The 21,363-nt window shown below is 43.3% G+C and overlaps 1 protein-coding gene across 1 annotated transcript; it reads right to left on the bottom strand.

Moving 5' to 3' along the window:
* Positions 1-51: 51 nt before the first annotated feature.
* On the bottom strand, positions 52-20,609 carry CSDE1 (cold shock domain containing E1). The gene is made up of 20 exons (XM_085083257.1): positions 20,494-20,609; positions 16,683-17,119; positions 13,288-13,486; positions 12,517-12,626; positions 12,094-12,186; positions 11,492-11,589; positions 11,252-11,333; positions 10,799-10,927; positions 10,514-10,639; positions 9,547-9,759; positions 7,763-7,903; positions 7,518-7,676; positions 6,832-6,939; positions 5,900-6,075; positions 5,273-5,385; positions 4,533-4,652; positions 4,156-4,334; positions 3,120-3,283; positions 1,893-2,025; positions 52-1,452 (listed from the first exon to the last, which is right to left on the bottom strand). Exons 3-20 carry the CDS (start codon positions 13,484-13,486, stop codon positions 1,405-1,407), a joined length of 2,391 nt encoding a protein of 796 aa, XP_084939383.1. The 5' UTR covers positions 16,683-17,119; positions 20,494-20,609; the 3' UTR covers positions 52-1,404.
* Between the last annotated feature and the right edge of the window lie 754 nt (positions 20,610-21,363).

Here is a 21,363-nt window from a genome sequence, read left to right as displayed (position 1 = left end):
GTGAGAATTGCAGCCCCCAGTGTGGAAAGAAAAGGCTGAGCACAACAAGGCTTTTTTCAAAATCAGTAAAACTTTATTCTATTTCCATTCTTTGCCATTAACAGAAAAAAAATTGGAGAAAGCAATGTTTTGTTTTACAAAGATAATGCATCTCCCAGAGAAGAAAACCCTAAATTGAGAATAGAGGTAACATGACCAAAAAAAAAAAAAAAAAAAAAAGAAAAAAGAAAAAAAAAAGAGGAAAAAAAAAAGAAAACCAACAAAAAAAAAAAATAAAACAAAACAAAAACCAAACCACAGTACTGCCCTCTATTCCAAAAAGTAACTCCTGATCTTTTTGGTTAAAGTAATACTTAGACCAATCATTCTGTTTTCTTGCTTGATAAAGTGTGACTGGGGAAATGGAGGGAAGGGGGCAGGGGAGAAAAAAAAAACAACAAAAAAATAAAAAAAAACCAAAACAAAAAAATAAAACAAAACAAAAAAAAGCACACAGACATCAACTATTCACCTTGATGAAAGTCTCAATACAGCTATGGAAAGCCTAAGTATTTATTCTCTTACAGTACACTGGGTGCCGGCTGCAAAAAGAACAAAAAAAATGTATTCACTTCAGGCACAACTTCTTTCTTTTTTAAATTTAAATCAGTAAAAGAAACTGGGTTTAGAAGCTGCAGTGTTCTAAGCAGCAGCAGATTTGTGCATTGTTTTAAATATATTTAAATTACCACACTGATGGCACACCTCAGCCTTATGAAATTCTGCACTGTCTGTTCCAGAACACTACAAAATCCACCGACCCTGGGAGAGACTTGCACTGAGCTCTGACTGGCTAAAGGAGTCAAGTTAAATGAACTAGGAAAACACTGTAACATTTGGCCATCAACTCAAGGTATCTGAATGTCTGTGGAGATCTGTTATAAACTGAACTTATTCCACCCTCACATGGTCCTCAGAATTTGAGCAGAGTGAGCTGAAGTGAGTCTTGCCCTCCACTCGGGAGGGAAGATAATGCAACTGAGCACTAAGGCATAATAAACCTTGGCCAAAAACAAGGATAAAGCATAATAACTGTAGTGCAGAATTCCACAAGGTCTGCCCGAGCAGAGCTGTCTATGTTTACTCACAGAGGCAATGGAGATTGCAGTTACCAGTTGCGTTAAATGCACCATTCAAAACAAGCTTCTAAAATGTGATACTATAAGGCGCCACCTTAAAGTTCTCCAGAATGCAACTGTGCAGAAATTTAAAATGGTTTCGTAAATTTAATTTTAAACATAACATGAGAAGGTGTTAAAACTGGTGGAATAGCTTCTGAGAATTTGGAGGAAGGGATGAACAGGGAGATATTCAGTACCCTTCGCCAGCCCCACCGCGCGGCCCAACGTCGCCGTGGGGTTGGGATCAGTCTATAACACCAGCCTGGCGGATCTTTCTCTCTGCACCAAATCCCTGCAAGGAAAACAGAACAGACTTTTAGCTCCAGTATCACACGAAATCACTTAGACTGGAAAAGGGCTTTAAGATCAAGTTCAACTGTGAACCCAGCACCTCCACTGAGCTTTGAGGAAAAGCCTGGTCTGTTCCACCCAAGTAGCACCTTTCTAATTAGTCATGTTTGACTTCAGGACCAGAGAAAGTAACAAAACAGGTTCTGTGGGGTGCCCCTTATAGTCCAAAACACTTCACAGATTCTAGACATTTCTGCTTATCCAGTGGTGGCAGAGTGTTGTGTGATAGCCATGCCTGGGTAAATGGATTTCACTTGCTACCTCTGAGGTTATAAACGAAAAGCAAACCAAGCCACAAAGGCTCCAGCGACAGCTCAGGGCCCAAGAGGCAGCAGTGCAGTGTCAGCCCAGCCCAGCAGCCCCTGCAGTGATGCTGTGTACCTTTGAGTTGTCAGGGCCCCGGGGCTGGCGGAGCACCGTGAGCCGCGGGGCGTTGGCGTCGTCCAGGTTGATGCTCTTTAAACGGTTCACGAGTCTATCGGGACGCGGAGCAGCCACGGCCTTGGCGCCTTCGCTGCAAGAGAGCACAACACAGGGCACTGTCACCTCCTGAGCTGCTGTGAGGGACTCCAGGCTTGCACAGTCCTGGACTACAGTCATCTATAGCAGTTACAGACTGCAGAGCTGTTCCTGTGTCACAGCAGGCCTGGCTGACTGCCCCAAGCCTTACTTTCCATGCAGAACTGCAACAGCAGCTCAGTGCTCTCCAGAGGGTGTTCTTTAGGGAGCAGAGGTGTTGAATTTACTCTCATGCACACCTAACCAGTGTTTCCTACGTTTCTCTGGCCCAGAGAAGCTGTGGCTGCCCCTGGATCCCTGAAGTGTCCAAGGCCAGGGTGGATGGGGCTTGGAGCAGCCTGGGATAATGGAATGAGAGGGTTTTTTAAGTTCCCTTCCAACCCAACCCATTCTGTGATTCTGTGATTTAACTGCAACAATAAAGACTTGCAAGTTGCCAGTATATCATGGCAGAACTGTAACATCTCTGAAGATGATAGGAACAGAGAATTTGGAGACAAAAATTAAACATTCACTTTCTGTCATTGCAGAAATGCTATCTCAAGCTTAAGCCAATCCAAGCTGTGCAGTATAAAAGTTAAAAATATTTTTTTTTAAAATAATTAAAATTTTAAAACCAATTTAAAAATAAAAAAACCAATCCCATCACTCTAAAAAATGCCATGCCAAAGAGAAAAGAGTCCCTAAAACCATGGTTTTTCTATTTAAAAATGAAAGTTGCTCTTCAAGAAACAGGTGGCAGCACTGCGCAATGTCTTGGCCAGAGGCCAGCATCCACACAGGCAAACCATCAGTTTCCTTATCATTAACTTCTACTGGCAAGGCTGTATCCAAATTCCTGCTACAGGGGGAGTGTAAGAATAAAGAGAGAACAAGGCATTTGTAATCAGGAAGAGCTGGGACTGCTGCTGCTGCCTGCACTGGATCCCCTCGACAAGCTGGGAGCTCCCAGGTTCAGCTCTCCCTGGAGCCAGCTGGAATGCAGAGCTGCTGTTCAGGGCCAGGCAGCTCAGGCAGACACAGCCTGCAGGGCTCTGCTGGGATGCAGAACCTGTGCCAGCTCCAAGCCCTTCAATCCCAAAGCCTCACCAGACACGCCACACGTTACAGGCACTGCATTTTCCTGTGCGCTGGTTCAGGATTACGGAGAATTCCACTTCATCCCCAGCCTGGAGCTCCACACCATCCTGGACTTCTTTGACATGGAAGAAGAGCTTTTTGCTGTCACCAACTTCGTAGTTAATGAAACCAAACTGAAAAGCAAGACATCACAAGGTTATTGATTTGCTCTGCATCCAGATAGATGCAGTAACTTACTCATCACTGCAGTTAAACTGCTTTTAAATAAAACTCCAAAACTGTGGTGCCTAACGGCAGTGGAAATGAAATTTCTACAGTGATCAGAACATTCTGTCTGGAAATAACACTTCTCGAAATCCAGACATTCTTCCTGGCTTTGTAAAGTCACATTTAAATCCCAAGTCTATAGAACAAGTTCTGAAAACTGCCCCAAGTCCTAGCAGCTGTATTTAACAGAAAAGAGCAGTGCCTCAAGCTCTGAGACTCCACCCTGAAATTACACAGCAACAACCACTCCATTTTTTGGTCTGTCATTGGGCTAAGAAGCCATTTATTTCTATTTTCCATTCTACTCATGTATGAAGTATATATATGTATGAAGGAATACTCATCCGACCTCTCCATAAACAACTGGATATTAATGCTGCACAGTAACTATAAAAACAGAAATCATTCACAGTATTTAACTTTTTGATCATTCTCAGATGCAACGAGGGCAAAGATCAATCTTTGCATTTCAGGTGGGCTGTAATCACTGACTGCTTAATGCTGGGAAGAAGCTCCTTCCAGAGCATGTGCAGTTTTGTTAGTTTTTCTGAATACTTTTTTAAAACCCCGTTCAGCAGAAACCAGATAGAACAATTTCTAGGACATCTCAAACCTAAAATCTTCAGGCAGCACCAAAGTTACACCCACCTGCTTCCCCAGAGCTGGATCCATTTGAGCACAACTCCCTAAATTCCAGTGCTGAATACTTCCCAGCTGCTCTGTGCCAGCTGGAGCAGTAATTTCCTCCCCCATGGCCCTGGTGCTCAGAGTCACTCACCTGGTCCTTGACACACTCCACGGTGGCCCTGCGGAACGGGGTGATGTTCACAGCCATCGTCTGCCCATTCTGGCCCAGGACACACAGCTGGAACTTTACTGTCTCCCCCTTCTGCAGACAGTCACCTTTGTTTGCCATGCCAACAATTCCAAAGGGATACACCTCTCCTTTCATCTCACCTAGGGGGGAAAGTATGAGATGGAACTGTGAGGCCTTTCCCACCTCATTTCAGCTTTCCAATATTACAAGTGCTGCTTTTACAGTCAGCTTAGCAGTGTGGATATAGTTTGAAGTGTGAATAAAATCCTCAATATTTACAGTGCATTCACCTTGTGCACTTGTGAAAGGAATATTTAACTGAAAGAAGCCAATCTTACCATCCTCCATGACTTCAATCATGCCCTGGTACTCTGTCTGTGTGGGATCTACACTCCTCAAGGGACGAATTACTTTACCAGAGTAAACAGTTGGATCAGCTTCTTCAGTGATACCATTCACTGGAAAGAAACAGAGAGTAGAAGAACAGAATGTTTTAATCATAGTTTATTTAGAAACTAATTTAAATAAGTGATTCAAACTGGCCAGAAGTCAGCAGTTTGCACTGCATGACACCAAATCAAAATCACATTTCATACATGGAAGGAGAAGTTTCTCAAGACACTTAAGGCCATGAAGCTTGAAAAGCAAATCGAAGTGTTTCACTTCTCTTCCACTGCATTCCTTACTCCCTTTAATCATCCAATAATCTGTAAGTATGCACTCCCCTCACCACCAAGTCTTCCCACCTGCCCTCCTCCTGCAACCCTTCCTCTGTGAAGCACAGCACAAGGCAGTGCAGGTACTGATCTGGCCAGTTCTGCCACTCAGGCTCTTCTTATAACCCCCAAGTCAAGAGGGCAGAGGACATTAAAGGTGCTAAGAATGGCTCCTGTGCACAGAACTGTTGGCATGTGCTTGTCTGCTCTGTGGGAACACAGGCAGCAGCTTGCAGGAAACCAGTGACCACCCCACAGTGAACATCCTGCTCTGAGCTCCAGCTGTAAATGGATCATTAACAAACAACCCACCAGCACAGGCCAAGAGCCCTGCAGGCAGAAAACACCAGGAACAGCCTTACCTGCATGTGTTTTGTTCACCTTCTCTGCACTAACTTTGTTTCCTTTGCCTTTTGACAAACTGTATTCCACAGTGTCTCCAAGTTCCAGGCTATCAATATCACCACAATATTCACTACAGGAAAAGGATGATAAACAGTTTTCCTTTAGTTACATGACAACAGTGCTGCTCACCCAATATCCACATCAGTTATTAGAAATTATTTAAATCCCTCAGCACTTCACAAGGAATCCTCTTTCAGGAAAGCGAAGCGTTTCAAATATATAACACAACTGGATTTCCTGGTCTGGGATTCAGAGGAACAGAACACCAGGACTGCTGACTAACAGAAAAGCCTGCAGCAGTCCAGCAGAGATTATACATGAAACTGTAAGTATCTAAGCATATATATATGTGTGTGTATTAAATATATAAAAATATATAATATATATTATATATATAAAATGTATTTTATATATATAAAATATATCTATTATGTGTGTGTGTGAAGTGCAAACAGGTTTAAAACTCAACCCAACAAAACTCCACACCCTCCCACTCCCCTTAAACAGACACATAATCAAATAAGAATAACAATAATAATAACAATATAAATAACAGTAATAATAACTAAAAAACTGTCATTCACCTGTAGTGGAAGAAGATCTCCTTATCATGATTGGCTGTTTCAATGAACCCAAAATTATCTTTCAGGGCTGCCACATATCCCAAGAGCCTCTTGGAGCTGTAGTTGCGTCCCAGCATCCTGACAGAAACAGCTGTTTGCAGCCCAGTTCTCTTCACTTCACACACACAGAACTCAACCTGGGGAGGTGATGGGAATCAATACCACACAGAAAAATCCTAACCATGACCATGAGCAGAAAAAAAAACCCAAACTGACTAATTCTGAAGCTGTGTAGCTCTGCAGCAGTACCTGGGCTCTCCAGGTCTCTCAGACATTGACATTTCTTACTTTCCAGATAGCAGCATCACACCTGGGATACCTGCAAGGTAATCCAACCTCCAGCACTCAGCCTTCCACCCCTTAAACAGGACAATCTTTCTATCCACAGGGATCTGCTCAGCAGTGGCCCAGACTGGGATGTGCCTCACTTCCCTCCTTGTTTCAGTTTTCAGAAACAGTAACCAGTAACTAGAATGGTTCCTGACAGTTTTGTTGCTCTTCCAGATTTCCAAGCTTTTTCCTTTCCATTGTATCTCAGGCAAATACGCTCATGAGGGAATATTCTCCCTCTTCAATATCCATCTCAGTCTCTATGTTAATTAATTTCCTCTTGACAAACAGAGTCCACACAGTGATAAAAACTCCTTGTTTAAAAAGCATCAATTTCACAGCAATACACTGTTTTCACCTATATATCACCAGACTGGAGGGTACTTTTTACTTATACAGAACACTAAGCCCTTTAAACACAATATTCCAGGTATTATTACACAGATGACTTGTCCTCCATTTGTTCCAAGAGGGAGAACAAATCCAGAGGTAAAGGCAAAGAGAAGCTCACACCCCACAATGTCCAGAACAGTATTTCCCAACAGTACACTTAATTATCTTGCCTTATCTCCTATTTGGGGATTAGTAGATCCTTCCACATCCTTGGCCTGGTAAGGAATGGTCAGTTTTACTCCACAGTCATCATACACAATTATTCCATCCTCAGCTTCCTGAAAACAAGAGGTCAGAATTCAGCAATCAGGGTTTCTTTACAAACAGTTTCCTCCACACAGCTCAAGCACTGCTCATTGGAGTCTCAGTGGTTTCACAATAACTGCTCAAAACCACAACCAAACTCTGAGTAAGAAGTTTTAAATGATGCCAGACAGTATTTTAAAAGGAAATTAAGTATTACCACCAGTTCCAGGAAGTATTTATTGGCAGTATTCTGGCAGTATTCTGGCAGTATTGTTTACAATAGCATGACAAAACAGTAAGGGGTTCTCCCCTAGAAACTTAATTTTAAATAATTCTATCTAGAGTCTTATGTAGTTGGAGGTAGAAAGTCCCCATCAATTTCCTAGAAATTATCCTCAACAATATAATCGTTAACAATCATTAACAATACTTTTATTATCTTGTTCAGAGAAGTTGGTTTTTACTGACTGCTGTCATCAGCCATAGTTCACATTTACAGAGAATAAATGGTGCTTCAAAACCAGTTGATTTAGAGATTTCAAGGAAGCAGCCTCAGTCTCTAACAGCAGGAATGAAGAACAGATATTTACAAGTAAAAGAGCAGCATTACCTTCTCTTTGCCTTTATTTGGGCTAGTGGCTTTGGCTGGAGTGGCTTCTTTGTCTATAGTGCCCACAAAACGATGTTCTGACTGGGTGTGGAAAGAAACCGTGCCCTTGGGAAGCTTTTTAATCCTTATGGCATGGTTCCTTTGGGCAGACAGCATGTCCTGGAAAATAAATCCATCAGGTTATAGATAAACTGTGCATAATTTCTTTAAATGCTGGGATTGTATAGGAGTATAATCCCACTTACAGGAACGACGGTGAACTCTACTTCATCAGAAATATGGAGTTGATTTCCATCCATGATCTCACTGAAGTGGAAGAACATCCTAGCATCCCTGTCCACACACTTAATGAAGCCAAAGCCATCCCTCATTGCTGCAATCACGCCCTGGAACAGCCAAACCAACAATTACAGTTTTATCCCTGGAATGTGGCATCTGTCTGCAGCTGGCAGGAAGGCCTGAATCCTGGGAAAACACTTGCTTTAAGGAATGTCCTTCCTTGCAAACCCTGGAGCTCACGGCTGTGGTCAACCTGAAAAGCAGTCAAGTTCTTCCCACCTCATTCCTCAAGTTAATTTGCGATGCAGAGTTAGGTGGAGAATATTAATTTAAGCCACTAACAAGGACTGACTTCAAGAACCTTCTCACCACATAGAGAACACAGTAGGGCAGCTCTTCAAACACTGTATCTTCTATAGGAGTATATAAAACATACAAACAACCCACTGAACATACAACTACCTATAAAAACAGGAAATAAAATCAGTGCTCAGAGGGAAGCTTAAGAGAAAGCCCATCAGATTTCCAGACCCAAATGAAGGAGTTATAAAGAAGTTTTAAACAAGACTCCCATACCCATGGGTGTGTGTTATGGTAAATATGTGACACAGGAGTTAAGTGGCCTTCCTGATAACCACTAGAAATTGAATGCTCAACTGTAAACAGAATAAACTGACAAAAAACTCCAAGCCTTAGTACTTAATCCTGCCAGAATTGAGAGAGATACAATTAATTAACACATTCCCTTCAACTCAGTTACTACAGAGTTTAGCAGGGCAAGCTTAGAGGATCTAATGACAGTGCAAAGGTACTTCCCACCTTTAGGAACATTTTTCTCTTAGCTTTTACAAACTCCAGCAAACCAGCCAACCTTCCTAAAAGCTGCCAATAGCTGCCTCCCCAATGACAGCTCAACTCAGGCAGGCAGATGTACATAGAGTAGAAATACAAGAAGTCTATTCCTATCTATTTCAGGAGAGAAACCCAAAAACTCAAAGGTTGAAGTCAAAACTCAGGGCTCTTTAAAGCCAAGGGTCCCTAATTCACAGCACACTGATGTGACAACACTGTAAGTGAACTCCAAATTGCAAAGGAAAACAAAGTTACAGTCTGGTTGGAACAGAGCCAACATTCCAAGTTACAGGAATGAAAGATATTCTGTAACATTCATTAGCACATCCATCTCAGTCCCTGTAATCCACAGACAGTTTCTTGTATTGAGGGAACTCTGCTCTCTGCCATCCTTCTGCTTGACCCTCAGACAGAGATTGGCCAAATACTTGAAACCCGAAAGATGCTCACAATCCCTCCTCCAATTATTTACACTTTTCACTACCTGAACCAGGGTAGACCCAGGGCCTTCCAGTTTTCCTAACGAACATCAGCATTTACCTATTTAGGCTCAAGTAAGTGAATTTTAAACTTCACATCAGTTAAAAGATTGCATTATTTCTGTCTGCTTTAACCAGCCAGCAATCCCCTCCAAAAGGGCCTGTTAAGATCTAATTTCATAATATAATAACTATTTTATAACATTTAAATGATATGCTTTTATTCTATTAAGGCAAAGATGCAGAGCATTAATTCTGTATTTTCCACTTTGTTTGCACTGCAGATCTGAGGGTTGAATTTCAGAGAAGGCAATGGAAGACAGGCATGATTTTTTACATTTCTTGTAGAAAGCAACCCCACCATATTTTACTTTTAATTCCCTTCAAGAATTAGAAATTTTCAAAGACAAGATACTCACCATTTCTCTGGTTTCATTAGTAAACTGGAAGGTGTTGGGGAGAACCTCAATGTTGGTGGCTCGTTCCAGTTTGTCGCGCCTGTCCGTGGAAATGTTGAACCGCACGTGGTCACTCTCCAGCAGGGTCACCTTGGATTTCGTGTCCTTGTCCCCAAAGGGAAGCTCCTTAGGAATCACAAAGTCCACTTTGATGCGGCCGGGTAACGGGTCGCTCTGGGGACACAGAGGGGACAGCAGGAAAGGTGAGTTACCTGCAAGGCTCAGTGCAAAACTGAACAAGGATTTCTGCAAAATGCCTGCTGGACTCAAGCTCTGCTCCATTTCTACCATTCCTCATTTGTAACTTGCCAAATGCAAGGTGGGTTTTGTTGCTGTTGGTTGGTTTGAAGGTTTTTAAAGCACCAACTTTCCTTAAAGCACCAACTTAATTCCTTCCTGCTGAAGGAATTCAGACACTGTTTTGAGAATTAAGTTTATAACTAGACTCACAACACTGCTAAAAGGCAGGTTCTTTCTTATTAAGTGTTCAAAACACCCCAAATCTTCCTACACCAACACAGACTCACCTAAAACCTCGGTGGAAGTGCTCATGAACAAACCTTACAGCCCAAAAGCCTCATTAACTGTTAATGCTCACAGGAATCCATAGATCTGGCTTATCCCAGCAAATGTTTTTCCCCTTTTTCCTACTCTTTTGTTTGAAGGCTGTGTCCTAAACCCACAAAATTTTACAGAAAGTATTTGAAACGTTAAAGAAAACACACTCGCCCACATGTGTTTTCTTTCCTCTCCCACCACTACCATAACTCTTGCTCTTTGGATTTAAAATTAAAAAAAAAAAAAATCCTTTACTCTGACATGATGCTTATGCAGAAAGCAGGTATCAGGAAATGGGAACAACTGTTTGACTGGAATTCAATACAATCAAACCAGCATTTCACAAATATAAGTTATTACAGAAATTCACCTGGTTTTTGCTGGGTACTTTTGGAATTACTTTGGTTACAGTTCCTTCAAAATGTTCAATGCTGATATCTTCAAAAATGACAGTTCCTTGAGGAAGCAGTCTAACATCTGTTGCAACTTCTTTACCCTAAGAGCACAAAATCAGTCAAAAACCCAAAGAGAAGAGAGAAAGTAACAGATATTTCCCACTGAACCTCCTCCCCCCTTCTGCTAAAAGCTGGAGAAAGCAGAGCTGTGCAGTTATTCCCCAGGACCTTGGCTTCCGTTTTACTGGATTTCGTCTTACATTTCTGTCTTTGATTGTAAACTCCACATCATCACCAGGCTGTAAGGTTTCTAGGTCACCTTTAAATTCACTATAGTGAAAGAATATCTCCTTCACAACATCACCTCTCTCAATAAATCCAAAGGCTTCCTGTGAACATAGAAAAGAGTGTTTAATTGTCCATTATTGTAACATACCAAGAAATCATTTTAACAGGTTCTATCAAACATAAAATAGACTCTGAATCCCAGTAGAGCACTTAGAACTGCACATAGCTAAGGCTGCCACAAGAAATAAATAACCATAAATAAACACTGTCCTTTGTTAAGAAGAGCATCAGTACCAAAGATGAGCTATTTAAACCTTTTCATGCAATTTACACCCACAGCTCAACTTAACAACTTAAACATATTACTTTGAACAGCACTTTTCAAAGTAGCATTTCATTTTCAAATGAAACTTCAAATCACTTACTTTCATGGCACAGACTACTCCTTGACAGCGGGCTTGTTTCTTTTTTAATAGCATTATGTTTCGAGCACTTACAGCACCAGTACTAGAGAGGAAAAGAAAACCAGAGAGCAAACTGTAAGTAACTCAAAACTGAAACAAAAATTAAGATTATATTTCATGTCATTGCAATTCTTGAACAGGTACGAATTCTGCCTGACTTATAAAACGAAATAGGAAGCCAGAAATGCAAGACCAACTTACTGTTTATTTGTATCAATTATAAAGTTTATTTTATCTCCTGTTTCCAGCTGTACATTTCCTTCAACATCCTCTGGGGTGTAAGTCAGGTAAAATACTTCCTGTAAATTAACATAAAAGTTACTCTGTTTGCAGAATAGTTGTTTCAAAAAAAGATCAACTCAATTTTAATAACAGTATCTGCTTAATTTAGTGAGAAAATCAGCAATTATCAAACACGGCATGCAAAACATTCTTTTTCCATCGTGCTGTTTTGTTGAGTCTGTAACAAGCAACTTAAGTTGAGATTTGTATGTGGCCATATTTAAAGGCCAATTCCTAAATTTTAGAAGTTCAAGATAATGATACATGAACTTCATCAAGTTTAAAAGAGAACAACTATTTGGCTCTAGGAAGTTCTCCACAGATGTAAGCAAGCAAACTGTCTAAATAACATTATTTTTTGTAGTAATTACCAAAGCATGCTTTTTTTTTTTTGGCCAAAAACTGCACGGTTCAGTGCAATCTCAATTGTCTATAATAAATTGCTTTTTTTTGTTGTTTTTTTTCTCATAGACCAGAGTGATGGATCAGTGAAGAGTTCAAGTAAAATACGCAATTTTTACCCCATTACGTTCGTAGCAAACACTCCCTGTTGGACTTTGACCCGGGGCAGCTGGAGATTTACTCTCTAAATTGTGAGGAACAGCACACACAACCTACCAGTCAAAAAAAAAAAAAAAATCCATTGCTAGTCATGTCAGGACTGGCATTGCTGAACACAAAATGAATCTCAGTATCCTCTACTATACATTTAGCAGGGAATGCCACACTGCAGCTTCTTAATTCACAGAACACCTCTTGGTTCTAAGACGTGTTTGGAGCCAAGAAAGAGCTCAAACTGAACCTCTGAATTTTTACCAGAGCACACTGAAACATACTTCAGTGTATCTATACTGTAGGTAGTTAATATCCATGCTAAATGAACCCAGCTTTCTGTACAGGAGTAAGGGATGGAAATGATGTAGGTATAGAAAATAGGCACTAACTTGTCCATTTATTCGTTCTTCAGGTAATATTTCTGGCTTTATCTTCACCAATTTAATAGCAATGGGTTTTCCAGTTCGGCGATCAGAAGACACTTCAAACTCAACATCGTCTGCAAGGCAACCCAACATTGCAATGGTGTCAGAGTTCTGTTTGGGATTGGGGTTTTTTACAAAAATCACTTAACAGCTGTGTTTAACAATCCACTGCTTATAGCCAAACAAAAACTAGAACTCGAGTGTTTTTGTTACCAAGGAAGGACACATGATTCGCAAATATTTTCTGGTTATTCTGCTTATTATCTCCTGTTGTTAACAAACTTTTCTGCTGTAATTCCACAGTAATTCCCTCCCCCTGTACTGCTCACTGTACAGCAGACTCCACACTGAAGTTCAGACAACACAACATAGACCATTAACCAGTTTAGAAACTTCACTCTCACGGTAATTATCAGCATGAAGTTGCAGCCTCCTCATGCTGAAAAACACTTGGCCATCCTCAAACTAACCCTAAACAAAGAAATAGGAAGTACAAGAAGTAAATTCTCCCACAGTCTGAGCACTTGCATCCAATCTCAGCTAGACAAGTTTGATTTAGCACTGTAACTTTTCCTTTTCCACAACTGTTTGTACCACAAGCTGCACAAAGCTGAAGTGCTGGGAAGGACTGGTGGATTATTCACTGCCGGTTTAGCAATAAACGGTTTAACCCACGATAAAAGGCTATATCATGACAAGTGGCAGAGCCTGGTGCTGAGGCAGAGCATCAGTTACCTCCCACTTTGAGCTCCTGCAGGTTGCCGTTGTACTGGGAGCAGTGGAAGAAGAGCCTGGCCTGCCGCTCGGAGCACTGGATGAAGCCGTAGGAGGTCAGCAGCTTCTCGATAACCCCGGTCTCGCGCAGTGCTGCCGAAGTACCGTTGGGGTACCCGTTGTGTCCATTGTTGTGGAGCAGGTTTGGATCAAAGCTCATCTGGGTCACAGGAAAAAAAAAAAACCCAGGGAAAAAAATAATACTTAACAGCAGTTTCTTTCCTCCACATCCTTATTGCACAGTAACACAAAGAGTTTGTCCAAGTTATTCTTAAAATGTGTGTGAAGTTTTATTCTGTTCTTAAAACAGAGCAAAGCCACCGAAACAATCAAGCTTTTTTAATGCAGTAATCCTTAGAATTTACACAGGCAACATATTTATAAAACGAGCCAGAACTTTAACACCAAAACAAAGCTTGCTTAGAAGAAAACAGACTCCTGGCATTTTTCAAGTATTACACCTCAAAGTACTCCCACATTCTCTGTTTCACACCAGAGCCTGAAAATATCTGAAGTATCTGCTCTTCCAAATTAAATAGGTGATTAGGAAAATGCAACAGTTCTGAATCAACACAATTAGGTTCAAATCCCTGCATAGTTTCTCCCTAGCTTGTGTGTTCAGTCTTTCATACTAAAAAATGGTATTAAGTAATTAGACAGTTTTGCACAGTTATGGAATTAATAGCCAGAATTAAACTAACATTCCTATGGCATAGGAGCTCAAGTGAAAGACACAGACATTTTGAAAATAGCAACAAACTAAAGTTAAATGTGCAATGAACTGCTAAATTAACATAAATCTATGAAAACATTTTCTCTTATGGGGTGTATTTTCTTTTCAAGGCACAGATTCACCCTTGAAACATTCTCAACCTCTTTACCAATTCATTAGCTTTTTGATGTACAAGTCTCATTTTTAAAGCAGGGCACTTAGACTTACAGGTTAGCAATTAAATCAGATGAAGTGTGTTACACCTCCCTAAACAGTGCAAGTCAAGAGAGACAACTGGAGCAACCCTCCTCCCTCCAAACACTCAATATGCATCTCAAAATATACAGAATTATTTGTTATTTGCCAGAGTGTTTAATTTGGTACCAGACTGAGACCATATCTATTCTCTGCTTTATTGCTGCAACAAGCAGAGAGATTAAAAATTACTTAGCAGTGTGTTTAGTGGAGATAAAAAACACCTGAGCAACTTGTAAAAGGGTCATATTTCTCACTCTAACACAGCCAGTGAGTTACTCAATGTATTAGAAGGCACAGCATTCTTATTCTGCCATTTAGAAATCAGTTTTAAAGTGATCAAAGAGCACCAAAAAACACCTGCAGTGAAGTTTTTGGGCAGAAATCTTTGGTCTTTGAGACTGACATTAAAAAAAATAAATTTGAAACAACCACACAAAGTAAAGATTGACAGAGTTTTGGCCTCCAAGAGGAGGAGGTCTTCTCCCTCCTTCTGGCTCAGACCCTTGTATGGTAGATGTAGATGAAGAAAAACACAAATAATAGAAGGTGGGGGAGTGATATGAGGATCCCAGGACACTGTAATGGTCTCCATCCCACAGCACTGGTCAGCACTTACTCAGTGCAGTGTTACCACCCAAGGCTCTTTGAGAATTCAGTGAACTGCTAAATCTGCTGTGATATCATTTCTATAATATGCACTGCTTATTCCTTGCTCTACATAACACTTTTCTTTCCATTAAAAATCAGTAACAATCTCTTAATCAATGCTGCCCTCTTATTCTTACCCTACCAACCTGCAGAAAGTGGCACAAATCAATACCCTTAACATGTTCAAGTCATGAGATACTGACATGCCAGAAAATAATGAATCAGGAACATGACTCCCAGTAGACCCAGGGCGAATTCCAGCCCATCCTTCTCCTCCTCTTCCTCCCCTACAAAGGCCTCTTGCCAACAAAAGCTCTGGCTGAGTCTTGCAGACCTCGAAGGAGAGAGTTTCCACCACCTTTCTGGGGTAACTCTTGCCCCAGCAAAGACCTCTCTCCCCTCCTGTTCAGCCTAAACTGCTCAAGGGACAAAAGCCACAGCAGTGACATCTTTTTTATGCACTGGATTATGTTTAAAGGACACATTTTCTCTGAGTATGTAACAAAAAGCACTTGATAAAGCTGCTAAGATTTACTGACTAGTTCCTGTCAGCATCATTCCAAGATAAGAACCCTCATCTTTTGAGGAAGGCAACCCCAGGACATTCCACACAAGAAAATGCCCTTGGGGAAACACAACAGCTGAAGTGTTTTAAGGCATCCTAGAGTTTGAAATACTTTTCAAAAATAAACTGGTCCTGCAAGTAGAGTGGCTGGGGGAAGGGAAAATGATATGTTATTATACCTTCTCCCAGGAGAATTACAGGCCAGAGCATGAACCCATTCTGGAAGCTGCAATGAGCCTGCCAAAGGCTTCTGTGAGTCACCAAATGGCCACTTCACCTCCGATACAAGGGAAGACACCCTGCCTCAAACATGAGCTAAAAGTACATCAGAGAGAGAAATGCCAAAAATCTAACTTAAAATTTAGCTCAGAATAGCCTCTCCTAGAAAGCCACAGTGCTTCACCTCCTGCTCAGACTACCACTGCACAACACCATGTGAACAGTTTGAGTTTAAAGGAGCATTAGCAGCACAGCACAAAAAAATCAATCCTCTAAAGCCTGACAACTTGAGTTCAAACAAAGATAAGATTCCTCAGGTGGCACTAAAATTTGCTGTACAAAGAAAAATACTTTATAGTATCAGCAGCTTTTCCTGATAATTGTCAAATTCCTACATCTTGTAACAGGAATATGAACTATGAACCCCACCAAGAGAAATACTCAGAGGAAAAAAAAAAAAAACCCAAACCTGTGCAGCAAGATTAAAAGACTGAACAGAGGTTATTTGAAAAAAGGGATTGGAACCACAAGCCTATTGTTACTAGAAGAGAGAAACACCAATAACCAGCTCTCGAGGGTTGTAAGTATTGTTAAATAGAACCATACTGCAGGTGCTATGAATTCATCACACTACTACTAAATCAACATAACAGCAAAGAACCATGGAACCACAGAATGGTTTGGGCTGGAAGGGGCCTTAAAGATCATCCAGTCCCAGCCCAGTGCCATGGCAGGGAAACCTCCCACTGTCCCATCCAACCTGGCCTTGGACATTTCCAGGGATCCAGGAGCAACCACAGCTGCTCTGGGCAACCTGTGCCAGGGCCTCTCAATTAAATTAATTATTGAAAACCATTACAAAACTAACCAAACCCACCACCTTCTGCTAAAAGCTTAATAAGAACCAAGTTTAAAAAATCCATCTATAACTCTTTCCACACCATGTGCACCAACCTCGCAGTGATATTCAAATATTGCACTTTCAGTAGTATTTGCCGATTCTTCTGTTTCAGCACAAGTTTCTAAGGATGAAGACTGCTATTCTTTAAAAAAGGGAACAAAAGGAAGAGAGACAAAAAGAGAAAGAAAAAGATAGCAAAAGAAGGTGATCTATCAAGCTCTAGAGAATACAAGTGCTGCTGCCCTGGGCAGATTCACTACAGCACTGGAGAAAACAAAGACTACTATAGCAGCGTTGGGACGTGCTCTTTTGAAGCTGTTGAGTAGGCACAAACTTCTTGTTTCAGATCAAGCCTTGTATCTTCTTCAGTGTAAGTTGCCTCTTCTTTGGTCTTGAGTTGTTGTTACAATGTGGTAATTTATACTCTTTTCCTGATCTGAACTTGAAGCAGCAGTTTCAGGTGGTAAGTTCTGTTCTGTTCCACTTCATACTGGAGAAAGAAAGAAGACACACAGTAAGGATCACTTTAAAGTAGATTCTCATCAAATCACAGAATGGGTTGGTTTGCAACAGACCTTAAAGACCACCTAGTTCCAAACCCCCTTATACATCAGCCCTAGTTGTTACTACCAACAGGTGCTCTTCCTCTACCTTAATACAGTAGGTTTAATCAATGTTAGGAAAAGCTGCTTTACAGACATATGTGGCATTCCCATCTCCAATTCTGTCTTCCAAAAGACTACCTCCAAACCAGTGAGATGGGATTTCCAATTTCAAACTTTTCAGACACCTCATGAAAGGTCCCAGTTTGTACAATCAAAATGACAACTTCATTTTTATAATTAGTATTTGACCCATTAGCATGCCTTAGTCCTCCTATCAATAACTTCATATGGCTGCTTATTAATTCAACTATCATTTAATAAATGCTTGCACAGATCCTCAGAGTAGCAGTAAGATGTACATATATATGGGAATTAGAATTTCCTGATTATTTCTATACCAAGGGTAAGTTAAGGATGAGTAATACCTGAAGTACATTTAAAATTGTATCAAAATTAACAAGTTTCTCAATTACATGTACAGACACTGCATGTAAAATAATGCAGAGCCATTCTCTAGCCTTCTAAACCAGTTGTAAAATGTTGATGATATTTTGCTGCGAACACCAGGGAGAAGAAGCCTTTATGAATCAGTAACTAGTTACCAATTAATTCACTCCTAAAGTTTTCCAGGGCCACTTTGTATTTTCTTGAGAAACGCAGTTTCAGCAAACTGCCACCTACCACACTAAACAAAACCTTACAGAAATAGAAGCCTTTCTTGAGAAAAAAACAAGTTTTGAATTTGTTGCTTACTCAGTAGATAGATAAAAAAAAGGGAGGATATTTTGGTGGACAAAAGCTGCTGAGAAGCAACACAGCTCTGACCCCACAGATACACTGGCAGGCTCTGCAGTAATCCCAAAGTATGAAGCCTCAGAGCACAACTCTTCCCCAAATCATTCCACAAGTCCCACACCAGAAGAGAAAAAGTATGGATAAAGCCTATTTCTCCAGTGCAGCAGGAAAGTGAATTTCCCACCTTATACTGAGCTTTGCATTCCCTCTGGTGAGTTGAAAGAGTCAGCTAAAGTGACTGAAACCTGAATGCAAAGACACTTCAAACTCTCACCCTCAGCCCCAGTGAAAATGCTGAGTGAAGGCAGCTATTGAACCCCAAACCCCAAATGTGCAACCTCATCACCACTTTTACAGAAGTTTGTATTTCAGTGATCTCCCCTAGCTGAAGCATTTCCTTAAGCCACCACTCTGGGAACTTCCAGCTGAAATGAGTTTTCCTGTCAGACCATTAGACACACATGAAATAGATTAAATAAACTGGGTGCAGGGTGCAGGCGTGAAAGGTTTGCAGTGAAAGATTCAGTTAGGAAACATTATAAATCAGAAGACACAAAGCTATTGCAAAGATAACAGTATCACTACGTTTCCCTCACCTCAGCATTACATTGGGGCAACTGTTACCACAATTTTTTTCAGGACACTGTCATTTTCGGGCAGCATTTCAGCTCTCAAATGAGCATGCTGCATCCCAGGAACTGCACAGACACATTTAGAATCTTCTTACTCATCTACTTTTCTCTCAATTAATGAGAATGATATTATTAGTGCTCTCCTAGAGATGTAACTGTATCATATTACATTTACCATTTTTCTGGCCATAAAATATATCACATTTTCATTTAATAATCAAAAAATAGTAAATATTACTAAAGATAATTTATCAGTCATGGAGTAAAGGCATAAACCTTTCCATTAAAACTCAGTCTGATTAGATAAGAAGATAGGCTTACTACACTTAAGTTATTAAAAAAAAAAAAGCTTATCAAGCAAGCATAACTCAAGCAAAAATAAAAAGAAATCTCACTGTGCTCATCTGCCTCAAATTCTTTACTTTTTAATTCAGCTACTATAAATACTCCTCCAAATGGTAAACACCCTGAGCAGCTGCCCAGCCCCCAAGTCTCACTGCCTTCTGCATTTGTGTATTTACAGCTGAAAGGTTTAATGCAAAGAAAGGGAGGAGCTGGGCCCTGGTCTTGAGGTCTTTCATGTGCAGATCCTGCTAAATGACAGCAGGTCACATGAAGCTGTTCACAGCCAGAAAGCACCTATGGAGCCCCACATGGAAGCTGCCCGATGACAGCATTGTTCTGCTTCCCATTTTCTTCACAAAAACAGGCAACTGCAAGGATCTGCATTCCGGGGATCAGAGCACGTGCTTCCAGAAAGGGCCCTCTCTTACGTGACCAAGATACAATTTAATAAAGACAGAACTTTGTCTTTTCGGTGTGCACACACAACACAGATCCGTGGAGATCAGGCTCCTCCATCTCTTTTCAGATGGATGTTGGAAAGCAGCACTGAACACTGAGCACCCCAGCCAGTACGTGACAGCCACAAGACAAGCCAGCATCAGAGTAGTGAAGTCCTTTTCATGCCAGAAAAAAATGTATATATGGGGCAAAAATGAATTAAAGAACTGCCAAGGACATCTGTAAAGACTGTGTGGAGAAAAAGCCCAAGAAAGTCCTTAAAACAAAAAATCCGGGTTTTTGAAGGGGTGTGTGGCTCGGGGACGAGCCCCGCGCTGGGTATCGGCGCGGACAGCGAAGCAGCGGCCCCGGACCGGCGGAGCCGCCCAGGCCCGGTCCCTCCCGCGGCCCCGCTCGCTGCGCTGCACCAAGATGGAGGCGGCGGAGCGAGGGGCGGCCGCGCCGAGGGGCGGCGCTGGGGCCGCCGCCAGCGGGGCCGCCGTGCGCGGGGGCGGGCGGCTCCGGCCGGTGACAGAGCCAGGGCCGTGCGGGCAGGCCGGGCCGGGGGGAGCGCCCGCCCCGCACACAAAGCGGGGCGATGGCGGCCGCTCCCCGCACACAAAGGGCCGCGGCCGCGCTGCGCCGGGCGGGGCCGCGCGCGGCACGCCGGGAGCCGCCGCCGCCCCTCCGCCCGCACGGCCCCGCCGCCCGCCGGGCCCGGAGCCCCCGCGGCGCCGCCCCCTCCCGGCGCGGCCCCCGAGCCCCGGCAGCCCCCGGGACTGCCGGTCCCGGCGCGGCCTCGGCGCCGCGGCCCCCGGAGCCCCGCGGAGCAGAGCGCGCACCCCGCGCCCCGCGGCCGCCGCTCCATCCCCGCACCGCCGGCCTAGTAGGCCGCACCCCCCAACCACCCCCCCAACCCCGCCCGCAACCCCGGCGGGGCTCCCGGCGCGCTGCCCCGGTGCGGGCAGAGATGCGCGGGCGCGGGTCCCGCGGCGCCCGGAGCCCGCCGGGGCGGGCGGGGGTGGCGGCGGCGCCCGGCCCGCACTCACCCCAACAGCTCAGCGCCCCCGCTCCAGCGCCGCCATGAGCAGCACGGCACGGCACGTAGGAGAGAAATCACGGCGCTCTCGCGAGAGCCGCCCGCGGACGGGGGGGGAAGGGGCGGGGCCGCGCGTGCGCGCACGGAGCCCGGCGGGTGGTGCTCGCGGGCACGCGCCACAGGCCGTGGCGGGGGGGCTGTGAGGGAGCGGCGCGCGCCCGAGGGGCAGCGCCCCCTTGCGGCCGGGGGAGGGAGAAACGGCTGAGGGGAGAGAAAACCGCGGGAGGGAAAACCCCGGCTGAGGGGAGAGGGAGAAAACCCCGGGGAGAGAGGGAGAGCCCCGGCTGAGGGAAGAGAACAAACCCCCGACTGAGAGGGAGAGAAAACCCCGGCTGAGAGGAGACAGAACCCCGGCTGAGGGGAGTGAGAGCTCCAGCCCCTCAGGAATGTGCGCCCTGTGGGGACACCTTGGGGCTGGGCAGGCAGAGCTCGAGGGAGGGACATGAGCCTTGCGCTTGCTGAAGCTCCCACTGAGCTGAAAGATCAGGGAGTGACACTTTGTGTCTGGGCTCTGAGGACAAGGCAGAGCATTTCCAGTCATGCAGCTCCAGCCCAGTTTCCGACATGAGTGGAGCAAGTCCTGAAAATGCCCAGCAGCCCTCAGGCAGTGTACAACTGGCCATTTACAGTCACGGGTCCAGAATGGGACAGGAGCTAATGGAACATGGAGCTGTATAACAGAGGGTTAGGATTGATACCAGGGAAAGGTTCTTCCCCCAGAGGGTGCTGGCACTGCCCAGGGAATGGGCACAGCCTGAGGCTGCCAGAGCTGCAGGAGAGTTTGAACACCACTCCCAGGTCCAGAGTGGGATTTTGGGGT

The sequence above is a fragment of the Lichenostomus cassidix genome, chromosome 26, assembly GCF_008360975.1.
Source record: "Lichenostomus cassidix isolate B80296 chromosome 26, HeHo_3.0, whole genome shotgun sequence".
NCBI lineage: Eukaryota > Metazoa > Chordata > Aves > Passeriformes > Meliphagidae > Lichenostomus > Lichenostomus cassidix.
This window is presented reverse-complemented; position numbering and strand designations above follow the sequence as displayed.

What these genes read in the sequence shown, in the direction of transcription:
- CSDE1 (XM_085083257.1), bottom strand. Translation starts at nt 13,486, where the DNA reads ATGAGCTTTGATCCAAACCTGCTCCACAACAATGGACACAACGGGTAC. An exon ending in GAGATCTTCTTCCACTACAG is followed by an intron (nt 5,386 to 5,899) that starts GTGAATGACAGT and finishes CTTTTCCTGTAG; the next exon opens with TGAATATTGTGGTGATATTG. An exon ending in GGGGCCCTGACAACTCAAAG is followed by an intron (nt 1,453 to 1,892) that starts GTACACAGCATC and finishes TTTTCCTTGCAG; the next exon opens with GGATTTGGTGCAGAGAGAAA.